Consider the following 13,505-nt stretch of genomic DNA (forward strand, 5'->3'; position numbering starts at 1 on the left):
TGTCAGGAGCTTGATTGGTGGTTCAAATCTCCTTAACGGCATCAAGTCCACATTTAATTGCTTTCCAAGAAGTGGAGTCCTATGGGTACCATATTTGATGCTTTGTGGGTCTCTCCTTGCCTCTTTGTCGGCCCTGATGGCCAATTGGCCCTTGAATTTCAAAAGATAAAAAAAACAGTAGTACATTTTAATTTTCAAAAGATGAAAGTTATAGCAGTATTTAACTGAAATAGCAGAATTCACTGGTATTTAAAAAAAAAAATTTGTGTTATATACTAAAAAAAGCAAAAAAATAAGGTTACCATTTTTTCTCCACTATCCTTGGTTTTAAAAAGATTTTCCTATTAAATAGAAGGATAGGGCCATGAGGGAGGAGTGTGTTGTGGATTACGACCAGACCCTCTCCTCCACTTTGTTTTTTTTCTCTCTCTCTCTCTCTCACACACACCCACCCACCAAATCATCTTCAGTGGGCCTTCTTTAAACCTAGTTGTTTTTATTTATTTTTCTTTTCTCACAATAGTGAAGCAAGAGTTTTGAACCCAATGAGTGAGAGAAGATGGTCGTCTATAATTGGTTGGTTATGGAATAGCTACTTTCCCTAGGAGGCACTACACTTGTGGTGTTCAGGATTATTATTCTCCCTTTGCATTGCATGTGATGGAATTTTTAATTGCTACGTAAGGCTTGATCACAGGGTTAATATAATTAGAGAATCAAATTTATTTGATGGGGAGATGGAAGGAGGTGGTTTGGTTCTATTGGAACGCTTTTTACCATGAACCCTTGAGAGTTGTAACAAATAACAATTCAAGGGCCCTGGGGAATAGAGGATCTCTCTTTTAAGTCAGTAGCCTCATTAGTAGTTTTCGCATGTATGTTGATATCTTTGCGTGTGCTCTCAATTGTTGCATGCGGGTGAGGTTCTTGCTCCTAAACACAGGTCTGTACGAAATAACCACCGCATCCTTAGGGATTTCCACTTTCCATGGGGTATGGTCGTACGGGGGTTATTTTATGTGGTCCGGTCTAGGCGCAGGAGCCACATGCGACTAGGTAGCATTCTTTTCCTCCTTATTTATAAAATAAACTAAGAATTTGATTAAATGGGAGTTTTTAGTTCACTGGGGGGTTGTATGATAATTTTGCACAATCCTGTGTCTAGGCGCAAAAACCATGCGATCGATTAGTGTTCTTTTTCCCAAATAGGATTTTTTTTTTTTTTTTTTTGGATAGGTACCCAAATAGGATTCATCGTTGTATTTCAGTAATCCTTGGGTTATTGCACAATCGATTGATTATCAATTTTTTAATAAAAAAAGACTCGTTTTGTTTTTCTTTCTTTCTTTATTTACAACTTAAATTTACTATTTATTTTATTATATTATTATTACTTTTTTTTTTTTTTGGGAGACAGGAGGGGTATCTGACTTTAGGCCGACTACATTCCCCCTGGGCTCGTACATGACCCGCGTGCCACTCACGAACCGGGAGCTTTTGGGCCCTAGTGAGCCTCAGGCGGGTGGCCCCAAGAAATTATGCAGCGACGAAGGTTTGATCACGAGACCTCGCTTCCTGAGACGGAGTCTCATGTCCCCTCCAAGCCGGCTACGCTAACCCCTTGAGGTTATATTACTATTACTTTCCTTATACTTAGGGATCATGACATGATCTAGATCATTAAAATCAGACACAATCGAGAGCAAAATGACTGGCACACTCTTGCTATTCCATGGGGGTGGGACGGTCATTTTGCATGTGGCTATGTCTGAATGTGCCACGATCGGGTGGTGTTCTCTCTCTTTTTTTTAACAAAAATTTTTTTGGCTTCTCAAACCATTTGATTAGTTGATTTACGTTAGGAGTTCAGAATACAGGAGAGTGAGTAGTCTATCTGAACTGCAAACGGAAACCTGAATTAAAAAAAAAAAAAAAAAGGGAAGGATTGGATCACATTATCACCGGATTGGTTGGGAATTGGGGTTAGGTTCCATTCCCTCTTCCTAAGACATTACTAGACGACCTAGATGAAGAGAGAGTAGACAATTGAATTGGATTGGAGATAGGGATGTAAATGGATAGTTAAAAAACTAAAAATGTTAGATTTGCATCCAGGACATTCGTATTTGTCGAGGATATCCGGATCCGATTTCGACTAATCCGCAATAAAATCCATCCAATCCAATTTCGTATTCACGGTGTCGGTGCTGTCGTTGTCGACGGAGATGACATTCATATCGGGGATAGATATATATATATATATATATATCTCCATCATCGTCTTTCACCATCTGAAGGTCGGCAGCGTGAGGGTGCCGTTGTTGGACGTTCGTTGCAGGAGAGGTGGTGTGCTTGCCAAATCACCTTTTCAGTGAGAAGACCTATATATCCTTTGGATTTCTTTGTTGCTATGTCCCGTCTACTCTCTCATTGTTGTGTCTGCTTCCGTTTTCATAATTCATGCCATGGCCTTGTGAGAACTGAGAAGGCACCCTTACATGCATATTTGTGTTCGACCATACAAATAGATGTTAACCAGCTGCCATTGTAGAAAACTTGAATTATTCACCGTTGATGAGCTTAAATCCTGAAACAACTCCATTTCATATATTCTTTCATGCTTGTTGCAACAAATTTTTTTATTTTTTTTTTTAATATTGCTAGAACTCCTGAGTTTCTTCTTCTTCTTTTGTCCTCCCCTTGGCTGCTTGGCATGCTGTAGGACATGGTTTAAAAAATTGGAATAAAATCAGTTGACTAATCAAACTAATTTGCAGGCTGTGTCCGGATCCTCTACTTCCGCCTGCTTGGTATTACTGTGTCGGCCCGTGCACCACACACACAGTTAGACAGAAAATACCACCTTAACCCCTGCTCGAGTAGGGGTAAGGAGATATTTTCGCCACCCTGCTGTGTCTGGAGCACACACGGCAGTACAAGTAGGCGGAAGTAGAGGATCTTGATTCATCGCATCCATTGTTACATTGAAAATGGTCATCATCCAATGTGGACTCTATGAGAGACAGATGCTATGATTGTATTCATTGGACAAATTCGGTTGGTTACACTTGAGAACTCAGGTGGTCCCAGTTTCTAACTTTAATTGTGCTTCGTTTGTATCCCATAGGATAACTACCATCTTCCTATATAATTTTCTTTTTGAGGGGGGGAAGGTTGGGTACACTGTCTACATGGGATTTAAATCCTCTATGGCAGCGGAGTGGCCATTGTGCGGGCCCACACACAGGCAGGGGAGAAATGATTGCCTTACCCACTGCCCGAGCAACTTGCCTGGGTGGGGTCCATGCCCTGCCTGTGTAAGGCCCTGCAACGGCCGGTTGGCTGCCCGACCATAGAGGATCTAAATAGTTCTACATGCTGCAGCTACTGCCCACAGTGTCTATCTCTCTCTTCCCCCCCCCCACCCTCCCCCTCCTTTGAAATGACCCATTTACCCTCTTGTATATTGCCCCATCCTGTGCCCCCATTAGTGCCACCTATAGCTTACCTCACGACGCTTCAATTTCATAACTAGCAAGAAGGCCATTTAGCTACTTAGTCATCATGCAATGCAAAAACAACAAACTTTATCGTAAAAAATTGACACTAGGGACATTAGGCTTGCGTTTGATATGCATTCTAGGTCAATTTCATAATTTGAAATAATAAAAGCCATTGTTTTATTTGAGAATGCGAAATTGACCTAAAATACATTCCAAGAACTCGTACAAAATGCAGAATGCAAAATTAACCTAGAATGCATTCCAAGAATGCATACCAAACACAACATTATGTTTAAATAGAAGACTACCCTCTAGAATAAGCAAATAATCGTCAAAACCTTGTAGACTTATGTGCTTAAAGTCACCATTCCATCGCCAAACTACCTAATAAACCATTATCATCTATGGTGGAAGAAATAGACCTCATGTTTCAGTTTCCTATATTGTTCTACCAAGAAAAGAAAAGAAAAATGTTGGAATATACAACCTTAGTTAGCTCTTTTCAGGCAACCATCCGAAAAAGTAGTTTAGAATTTAGACGACTGTTTGGCATCTGTTCAGTGTCTAGTATTTTCAAGTACTGAGACTGTTCTGGGTCTGCTAAACTAATTTTCAACCATGGAGATTTCATCAAGTAATTTTCTGTCAGGATGGATCAGCAAAACTAAGCTTCAGTAAACAAATCGTCTCTTCATTCTGGTCGAATTAAACTCGAATTCTTCAGCCACCGCCTTTTGGCAGCCTCATATTTTAGCCAAAAATGATAGGATGCAGGCTCCAAAGGGACATAAATAGATGCATTTGATAAAGAAAGAGGGGTCAGCACAATGTCCCCTTATATTAGCATCATACACACTCCTAAAGGGGGAGAAGAGTTTCGATGGTGGTCGATTTGTATACAAAGGGACCCACGTCATGAAATATGAAAAGAGAGCTTTTTTCCCTTTGGTAGATAGACACGTACCATTTTTATAAAAAATGGTAGTTACATATCCTTTTCAAATGAAAACTATTTCTATAAAGTCCCAACTCATTGACATTTCACATTCTTTCATGAAACAGAGACCATTCCAAACACAAACTCCTACCATCCTTGTATGCTTATTCCATTCTATGTAAAGGGAGATCCTAATCCTCCTGTGCTGTAGCTGAAAGCAACAAACTTCAATTATTCTGAACAGAATTAACTAACTTTTCACTGAAGTCCCACAGTTTCTTTGCCAACACTTCATTTGTAGCCAAGGCGCTTGGTTTCATCTCATTACAGTCCAGGAAGTACTTCCCTGTTACCCCCTTCAAACTAGGGTGTAGTGCAACATAACATGTCGTAGCTGCTCCCTGAAAACAAAAGCAGAGTTCAAGGAAATTAGAATCTGTTGTTACAAGTACTATAACATGATTCTGTTGCATGATGAGCTCATAAACCGCGGTCATTTAACATCAGATGATTATGATCCTTTCGTAAATGTACACGAAACATCCTTCATACCCATATCAGATTCAAGTATTTTTCAAGTATTCTACGACTACTTCAGATCTTAACTAGCTATTAAAACTTAAAAGGTCGCTTCCACAATGCAAGAATTAATTAACAGCCATGTATATAGGTTAATTGATTGGTAGCCTGATCCAAACAATGCCAAGATCAGTGATTTACCATTGAGTAATATCTGTGATTTGGTATGTAACTGATTCGAGATAGGGGAATTGAAACATACATAATTGATGCAAAAAGCAGCAAAATTAGAGGATTGAATATAAATCGACAAGCACATCAGCAACTAGTTTATTTAAATTTTATTGTAGAGCTCTTTTGGGTCTTTGGCTATTGACATACTAATAGAAGTTTCAACAACTCTAGAGGTGGTTATCAAACATCTTTTCTTATCACAAATTTTCATATTAATAGATTTTCTCAGACGAGCTGATCGATAGAATGAAATGGGGGGAAATGTTAACATTTATACCAATTTAGAGAAAGCCTAGAAAAAACATAGAACAAGCACAAATGGCAACTAAAATTAAATCTCAGAACCATGTTGCTTATCATTCTGGATATTTGTTGTTGGATCACGAGAAGAAAACAAATTTTGTGGTTAGCCTTTTTGTACATTCAACCATGGCCGCTTACCTGTGGTACATTCTTCCAAAAGAGACATGTGAATATCTTCAGAGATCCTGCAAGAAGAGAGAAGAAAAAAAATGGAGAAGTATCTCTTAATATTGAGACTGGTATACTGCAGAACCAAAGAACATACTCATCAGAAAGGCAGAATGCCTCATGAGATTTGTCATTATTAGGCCCGGATGCACACAGTTTGCTGTAATATTTGCACCCTCTTCCTGCACTTCAAATGAAAAAATGTGCTCAACAAATGGATAATATAAATTGAGAAATAAATTAAAGATGCATGTCATATGATTCTAAGGTTTGAGATTTTTAAGGCATCAAATTAAAATCAGAAAATAAATTTCCAGAAAAAAGAGTGAACCAGAAGAACAAGAGAACAAGCATTTAACATTAAGGAAAGCTGATGCAGACAGGAGAACTAAAGTTTAATGTAGCACAATGAGCTAAATGATAATGGGAAATGAAATAATGAAAAACAAGACTCCACCTTTCTATGTTTTTAACATAAAACTTGGTCGACTATATACACAAGTCAACAGACTGGGGTTTAACAAGTTAAACAATGACAAAACCTATTTAATCTTCTGAAGCTAAGAAAATCAAAGGCCAAATTCTAAGAGTTTTTTGACATTTTTTATAGGATTTTCAACATTGATTTTCACAACTAAATGATGAGGAAAACAAAGGGGAAGAAGCACCATTATTACCTGCAATCGACGAGAGAGCTCGTTGGCATGTAAAATGTTTGCTAATTTAGATTGCCCATATGCCTTTTTGTCATTGTAACTGAAATTTTTTTTGAGGTATAGAAGATTAATTAACGAGTAATCATGTCTTTATACATGAAAGATGTCTGATAACACAATGGGGCTGTGCATCACGAACTAAATATGAATATCTTCTCAAAAAGCATACCCAATTTTGTCGTTCAAGTTATCAAACCGTATCCCATGGTCATAAGTAAATAGATGTGCTATTGATGACAAATTCACAATCCTTCCTTCAATCCCAGTAACTTTAGCTGTGTTCTTCATATTGTCGAGGAGAAGGTTTGTCAAGAGGAAATGACCTGAAAGGAAAAAAGGAAGAGTGAGAATCAATAACAAGCCAAGCAAATCCTGATGAAAATGAGACAGAATAAGAATAACACACTTGATGAACTCTGTTCACAGAAGCTAAACTAACCAAACTATAGTGTAGGAATTTTTGGCTTACCAAGATGATTAGTTGCAAACTGCAACTCAAATCCATCCTCTGAGAGCTGGTAAGGGCAGAACATGACACCAGCATTGTTTCTGAAAAGATTTGGCAATTATGGTGTGGTTCAGTATCAGAATGGTAGAGACACTCCATTAAATATTAGTCATTTTTAGAAAAGTATGGTTGGAAGATTAGAAGAAGAAGAAGAGGAAGCAAGGAAGATTATGAGGGAGATTTACATCAAGAGGTTCAGGGGAAGTTGAAGAGCATTAAAGTCATTGACAAATGCCCTGACGGACTTCATCGAGCAAAGATCAAGTTTCAAAACATCCACACGAGCAGAGTTATTATCTTTGAGAATAAGCTGTTTTGCTTCATTTGCAGCCTCCAAGTTTCTGGCACCAATCACGACATGGGCGCCACGGAGTGCCAAGACTCTTGCGGTCTCCAAACCGATCCCACTCGCTCCTCCTGAGATTACAGTTAAGTTTTCTCATCAGGGTTTAGAAAACCAGAAGATTATGATCAAAATCCTTTAACTAGAAGATCTAAGACAAAAATATCTTCAACCAGGCTCATTCATTACAATTTACAGACCAGAAGAATACTCAATTCAGTGACAAAGACAATAAATATAACATCTAAGGTTAATATCACATGAAACTACAAGAAGAAAATTTTTTAAAAGAACTCCAAAAAGGGAATGGAGTTCTTAATTTCTCTCCCTTTCGGAGTAGCCATGGAGAAAAGGGAATGAAGGAGACTCTCTACATAGCTTATGCAAGCAAGGTATATAAACTGAGAAGGAACAAGAAGACCAGCAATGAAGCCAAGAAGGGAGAAATTCCACAAGGGAAGCAAAATGCCTTCAATTAAAAGCCATAGGAACAAACAAGGGGAAGAAGAGGAACAAAGACGAAAAATCACAGTAAACATCAAAGAAATTCTATATGAAACTGAGGGAAAATCTGTAATAAGTGCCAAGAAATCAGAGATAAGCAATCAAACCCAGAGCAGAGTCAATAACAGAGGAACAGTTAAATGCCAGCAAAACTCTGGGGCAGCAAAAGATATCCCAAATTAAAAAAAAACCAAGAAAAGTGAAGACAAACCAGTGATTACAGCAGTGAGTTTGCTTGCATCAATTCCCTCAGTAACCTGTTCAGCCGTGGAAGCTGATCCGAACCCACTTGGACCTGGCATCCCTGTGACCAGTGCCACCAGTGAAAAGAACCCCATTTCTTCGCACCTCCCTGAAAAGAAGGCTCGACGAGAACTCAGAACTATCTTCTATAAACAAAGACAGAAGCGAACCTTTAAAGTTCCATTCTCTATAAACCAAGCTTAGAACGTAAAAATTAAGAAAGAGAGGAGGAGGACAGGAGATTGGCTGATGAAGAGAAGCAAAAGCATGAGACAAGGCGAGTGAGAGAGTGAATGAGAAGCAAAAGCATAATACAGGGGTTTTATGGTGGGAGCAGGAGAGATGTAGTTAAGCGTTCTTTTCTCTTAATAATAGTAAATTTGTTGGTAAGAAAAAACGACACTTTTAGAGACGAAGAAAGGAAAAGGAATTAAATGTAGGTCGGTGTTAGTTTCGAACATTCAATCCTTTGGCAACTACCACCTTTCATTCCTCCCACTCTCTCTCCCAATTGATGAATTCGAGAACCATTCAAGGCTACTGACGATCACTGTTCGAGGCTTTCAGACATTGGGTGGCGAATTCTTAACTTCTTTGATCGTCGGATTCGAATCCCACCAACCATACCATAGCTCCCAGATACACAGTCAAACCTCAAATAACAAATATCATGAAAGCAATGCGAGTTCCTTCGATCATCTATCTTGTTCTGTAATCGAATCTTATAAAAATTTATTTCACAGGGGCAATACGAGTTCCTTTGTTCATCTATATTTTTTCCAGGGAGGATTCACCAGCAGAATTGTTTTTCAATTTTAATAGAGGCCCATGTCGTCAATAGTTGGTGAGATATTTTTCTTTTTGTTGTTAAGGTTTTATGGTTCATCAATTCGTTCTGCAAGTACCCAATACTCAGAACAGAGATGCAGCTACGCAGGTGAGTTGTAAATTGAAAGAAAATTGAAGGGGAAGAAAGTATCCACCGGAAAATGGAATTGCATTGAATGAAATTTAGCTCTGTTTTCAAATGGCCTTTACTGAAAGGTTCTATCGGTAGTTGGTAATAGGGTTCTTCAGTTCTAGATCAAATTTTGGGTGGCCAAATTAAGCTTCTAATTTGGTAAAACAAAAAGAAAAATTGTTTGAAAGTTGTGATTGAAAGCAAGATAAGAATCTCTCTAGATTGGTGAGGTGGGGAAGTAATCATGTGAATGCTAATTGCTAAATGAAAACTAATTAATAGGGTCATTACTTCACCTTCACTCATTAAATTTAGTTTGGTTTCTTTCGCTGTGAAAGCATTCATTTGAAATGAAACTCTTTCTTTAAGTCAAACCAGAGTTTTTTCTGCAAGGCGAAAGGTACAACTTCACATTAAGCAGGAAAAGGAAATCAGAAAATGCCCTGACCCATGCTGTTGAATGGTATCACCAAAACATGAAAACGTATTGCAGAAGGGTTCCTTTGATAGTCACCATCACTATCAGAGTACTAAAATTTGTATCTTTCTTAAGGTTTTTACTTTGAAGAGACTGTGAATCTGCTCTTCCACATTGAATGCTTGAAGCAACGAAACTGTAGATATTTCAGGCTATGGACCACTCTTCTGTTTTTGGGTACAATCTCAGAAGATTATAGAATGTCCTTTATCATCTCCATGCTCTCATGATCTTTCAATCAGAAGAACACTCTTCCGCTTACTTGCCTCTATATATGAAAAGTTTCTCTTACCCGTGGTAGGGATCGTGTAAGTTCTAGCCTTTCATTACCATTAAATGAATGTGGCTGGGTTTGGTTTCCGTGGGCAAGCTATATATGATGGAGACTTGAAAAGTGAAATGTTAAAGGCCGACTTTTGTGATTTGGACAGGTTTGCTTTCCATGAGAAACCGTATGTGATGGCGACCGTATCAATCCTCTTAATTACACTGCTCGTACTTGATGTCAAGTACATCTAATAGAGGAGACAGAAATGGCTATCCTACCCGTTGCCCGAACGCATTGCCTGAGATGGGGTTCACATGGGATCCACCTCCCTCTATTAAATGTACTTTACATCAAGTAAGGACAGTGTAATTGAGGGATAAAAATTCGTTAAATAGGGCCTGCCACATTAATAGCAATTAGACTTTTCTCGGGTATTCATGTACATAGAGATTTAGAGACCTTAAGATAGGAACAGGAACATGGAGAAGATTTCTCTAAGTTCATCCATGAGGTATACGGATGTGACCGCAAAGATGTGGAATCACCCTCCAGAACAAGAGCAGGTAGAAATGATCATCAAGAATCTTCGACCTAAATACCGTGACTCTTGTATGTCCCGTCCCAAGGAACGATCAGAGGACGTGGCACCAACAATCTTCCAGAGGATTTTCTCTATTCTAGAAGGCACATTGGAGTTGTGACCAAGGTTCAAAATCCAGGAATCGGACTCTGTATCGGTCATTGCCAAAATCTTATCGAATCTGGATCGGATCAGTACAAATCGGTCTGGATTGGTAAAAAAAAAACCCCAAAATCGTTTTTTTTTTTTTTTATCGGGTCATGTATCGACCAAAGTTGGTGGGTGTTTTGATCTCGGGATCGGAATTGCCGATATTATTTGGATCGAATCGGTCAATATCGGTTGGTATCAGTCAGTATCGGTCAAGATAATATAAAAATAAAAAACTTAAAAACTTTGAAAAAAAAAATATTTAGTTAGATCGGTTCGACCGATCCAACCAAGTTGGCCTATCCTGGGAACAATTTAATCAAACCTTGTTGTATCGATCTAATCTTGGGATCGGCCTCGATCAATACCAATCCGATCCGACCGATATCGGTCGATCCAATCCTAGATTCAGAACCATGGTTGTGACACTCTAATTCTTATAGGATTTGTTGGGACTCAAATGGAACCCACCCTTACAAGCTAGCAATTAAGGAGAGAGGCTCAAGTCCTTATATGCATCCATTTCGGACTTTCGTGTGGAACCGCAACACTTCTTTTTATGCCTTGTAATTGGATGACCAAGTGAGTCATAATCTATACCTTTTAGATTGGTTGCATTTTATGTACTTGTCTACCCCTTTTCTATATTCCAGCATTTATCTTTATTATTACCATTCAAATTGTAGGCCTTAGTGTTTCCACCAAAAAAAAAAAAAAAAAAGATTGTAGGCCTTAGTATAATGGTAAGGTCGCTCTATTGCAACTTAGTGGTCATGAGTTCAAATTGAGAAATAGGCTCTCTTTTAATCAGGGGTAAGGTTGCATACATATGCCCCTTCCTAGAATGTAGTGGATTATTGTTGGGGTATATAACCCTAGCAATGCTAGTGATTCCAAACGAAAAAGTGAGACTTTGATACGCAGTAGAAATAATGGATCAGATATCTCTTGCATCCGAAATAAATTACATAAAAACCATTATACAATCAAGAAGGAAACAGATTACCTTAGAAATGCAAGTGTAATTCTTTCTCTTAATAATGGTTCTTCCTCACTCGAACAACGCCATGAATCGATGTCTCAACACTTTTGAACGGATTGAAAACACCAATAGATGCACAATATTTTCTCACACTAAGGGTTTCTCAAACCTAAATTCTCAATCTACAAGAGAGAAGAGAGAGGTCAATGAAGGGAGGGCAAGGGCGGCTACAATATGCGTGCTGTCCCACTCTTTCTTAATTAATAAAATCCACCTAGTGGGTTCTCAAGTAAGTGCGAAATTGGGATTCCATAAACCCAATCAAGGTTTTACTTTTTAGTAATCGGCATTAGAAAATTTTACCCCTAAATTTCAATCAAAAATGTTTTATTTATATTTTTACCCTTGATCATTACTTTGGATCAATATTGTATCGGTCAGGAATCAATATCGGTGATATGAATCTATCGAAATGGCTGATCTGATGCCGATTCCTTGAATCATGATCCCATCTTGCCTTATGTCATTTCTTAGGTAGTTTTCTATTCCAAGCTGACTACTAAAGGGAGGGAAGAGATAGAATTTTTTTATAAAAAATTTAATTCCCTAATATAATTATCTTGTCATATTTTTAATGTAATTAAATTATTCTGGGACAATAATTCATTACATAAATTAAACCGTTTTCTGATCATAAAAGTAGATATTCATAACTAATCAAATTAATTGCAAATCAATTCCTCCACCAAACAATATCACATAGTGAATTATAGAGCATATAATTTAGTTACTGCCAAATCCTAGTTCACTGTACATGTCCATGCCAATATTTGTGATCATGATCGGACCCAAAAACATTTTGAATACATTTTTCAAATAATAATTTTAGGGAGAAAGAACACTACCTAGACACGTACAGTGCGCTGCCCCTACATCCAGACACAGGGGCGGGTGAAATGACCGTCACGCCCCCATGAAAAGGCAGAATTCCCAGGGACGTGGTAGTCATTTTGCATACCCTTGTGTCTAGGCGCAGGTGCAGTGTACCGCATGCACCCAAGTGGCGTTCTCTTTCAATTCCCATAATATTAATAAATTATATTAGATAAAATAACTTTGTAAACATTTTACAGAACATTGAACTTGATCCAAATTTATGTCTAATGATACACAGACACTCTCTCTTCTCAATATTCCTGAATTAAGGGCAGTGCATTCCGTATTTAGCATCTCTTTCATTCACAATACGACACCATGAATTCAGTACATCGATATGTAGCCTGAGGGACATCAATCATTGGTGCGCCAAAACCCGTAATGTGTTACCACAATGACAAGGACTTCTCAAGCCAAAGAGTCAATCGCCCAATAGAGAATCACGTTCGTCAACTGCTGACAGTAAGTCAGTAACACATGCAAGACTCTCATGTGATTCAGTTCCATACACATCGTATGTGTACTTACATCTGTGCCCTTGGAATTACCATTCCTCAAAGCACATAATGTGACGACCATCTGAAAAGAGTGTCCAACCCTATCCCTAGTTGAGAAAGTTTAAGGTAAAAACCTAAAGACAACCATAATCCATTATTAATAATATACGACACATAAAATAATAAAATTAATTCAAATAATTAATAGGGTAAATTACATGTCACCCCCTGGTTTTCAAACGAAACTTAAATCACCCCTGGTTTTTTTAAATACTCAACCCCCTATTATACCCCAATATGACAAATTAGTCTCTACCGTTAGTTTTATGCTGTTAAGTGATGATGTCAGCCAGTTAAATAAATTTAAATCCCTAAACTACCCTTGACATCCAAACATAGATTTTGAAGGGTAGTATTATAAATTTAATTCTAATGTTTTAATACAAGGGTAAAATAGTCCTTTTACATCAATAACTAACAGCAGACTAACACCGTTACTGTAGAAGGGGACAGATGAGCATTTTCAAAAACCAAGGGGTGATTTGAGTTTCGTTTGAAAACCAGGGGGTGACCTATAATTTACCCTAATTAATATTTCAAATTTGATAGGCAATTCTTTTTTTTGTTGTTTTGTTTTTTTGGGTAGAAATAGACACAATTCCAGCAAGAGGGGGA

General features: G+C 38.0%; 1 protein-coding gene across 1 annotated transcript; it reads right to left on the reverse strand.

Annotated features, from left to right (window-relative positions):
- Positions 1-4,528: 4,528 nt before the first annotated feature.
- LOC122644854 (short-chain dehydrogenase TIC 32 B, chloroplastic-like) lies at positions 4,529-8,146 on the reverse strand. The gene is made up of 8 exons (XM_043838230.1): positions 7,947-8,146; positions 7,074-7,305; positions 6,850-6,929; positions 6,550-6,703; positions 6,342-6,420; positions 5,762-5,846; positions 5,635-5,681; positions 4,529-4,841 (listed from the first exon to the last, which is right to left on the reverse strand). The coding sequence occupies exons 1-8, from the start codon at positions 8,071-8,073 to the stop codon at positions 4,668-4,670; spliced, it is 978 nt and encodes a 325-aa protein (XP_043694165.1). The 5' UTR covers positions 8,074-8,146; the 3' UTR covers positions 4,529-4,667.
- Positions 8,147-13,505: the final 5,359 nt, after the last annotated feature.

The sequence above is a fragment of the Telopea speciosissima genome, chromosome 1 (genome assembly GCF_018873765.1).
Source record: "Telopea speciosissima isolate NSW1024214 ecotype Mountain lineage chromosome 1, Tspe_v1, whole genome shotgun sequence".
Taxonomy (NCBI): Eukaryota; Viridiplantae; Streptophyta; class Magnoliopsida; order Proteales; family Proteaceae; genus Telopea; species Telopea speciosissima.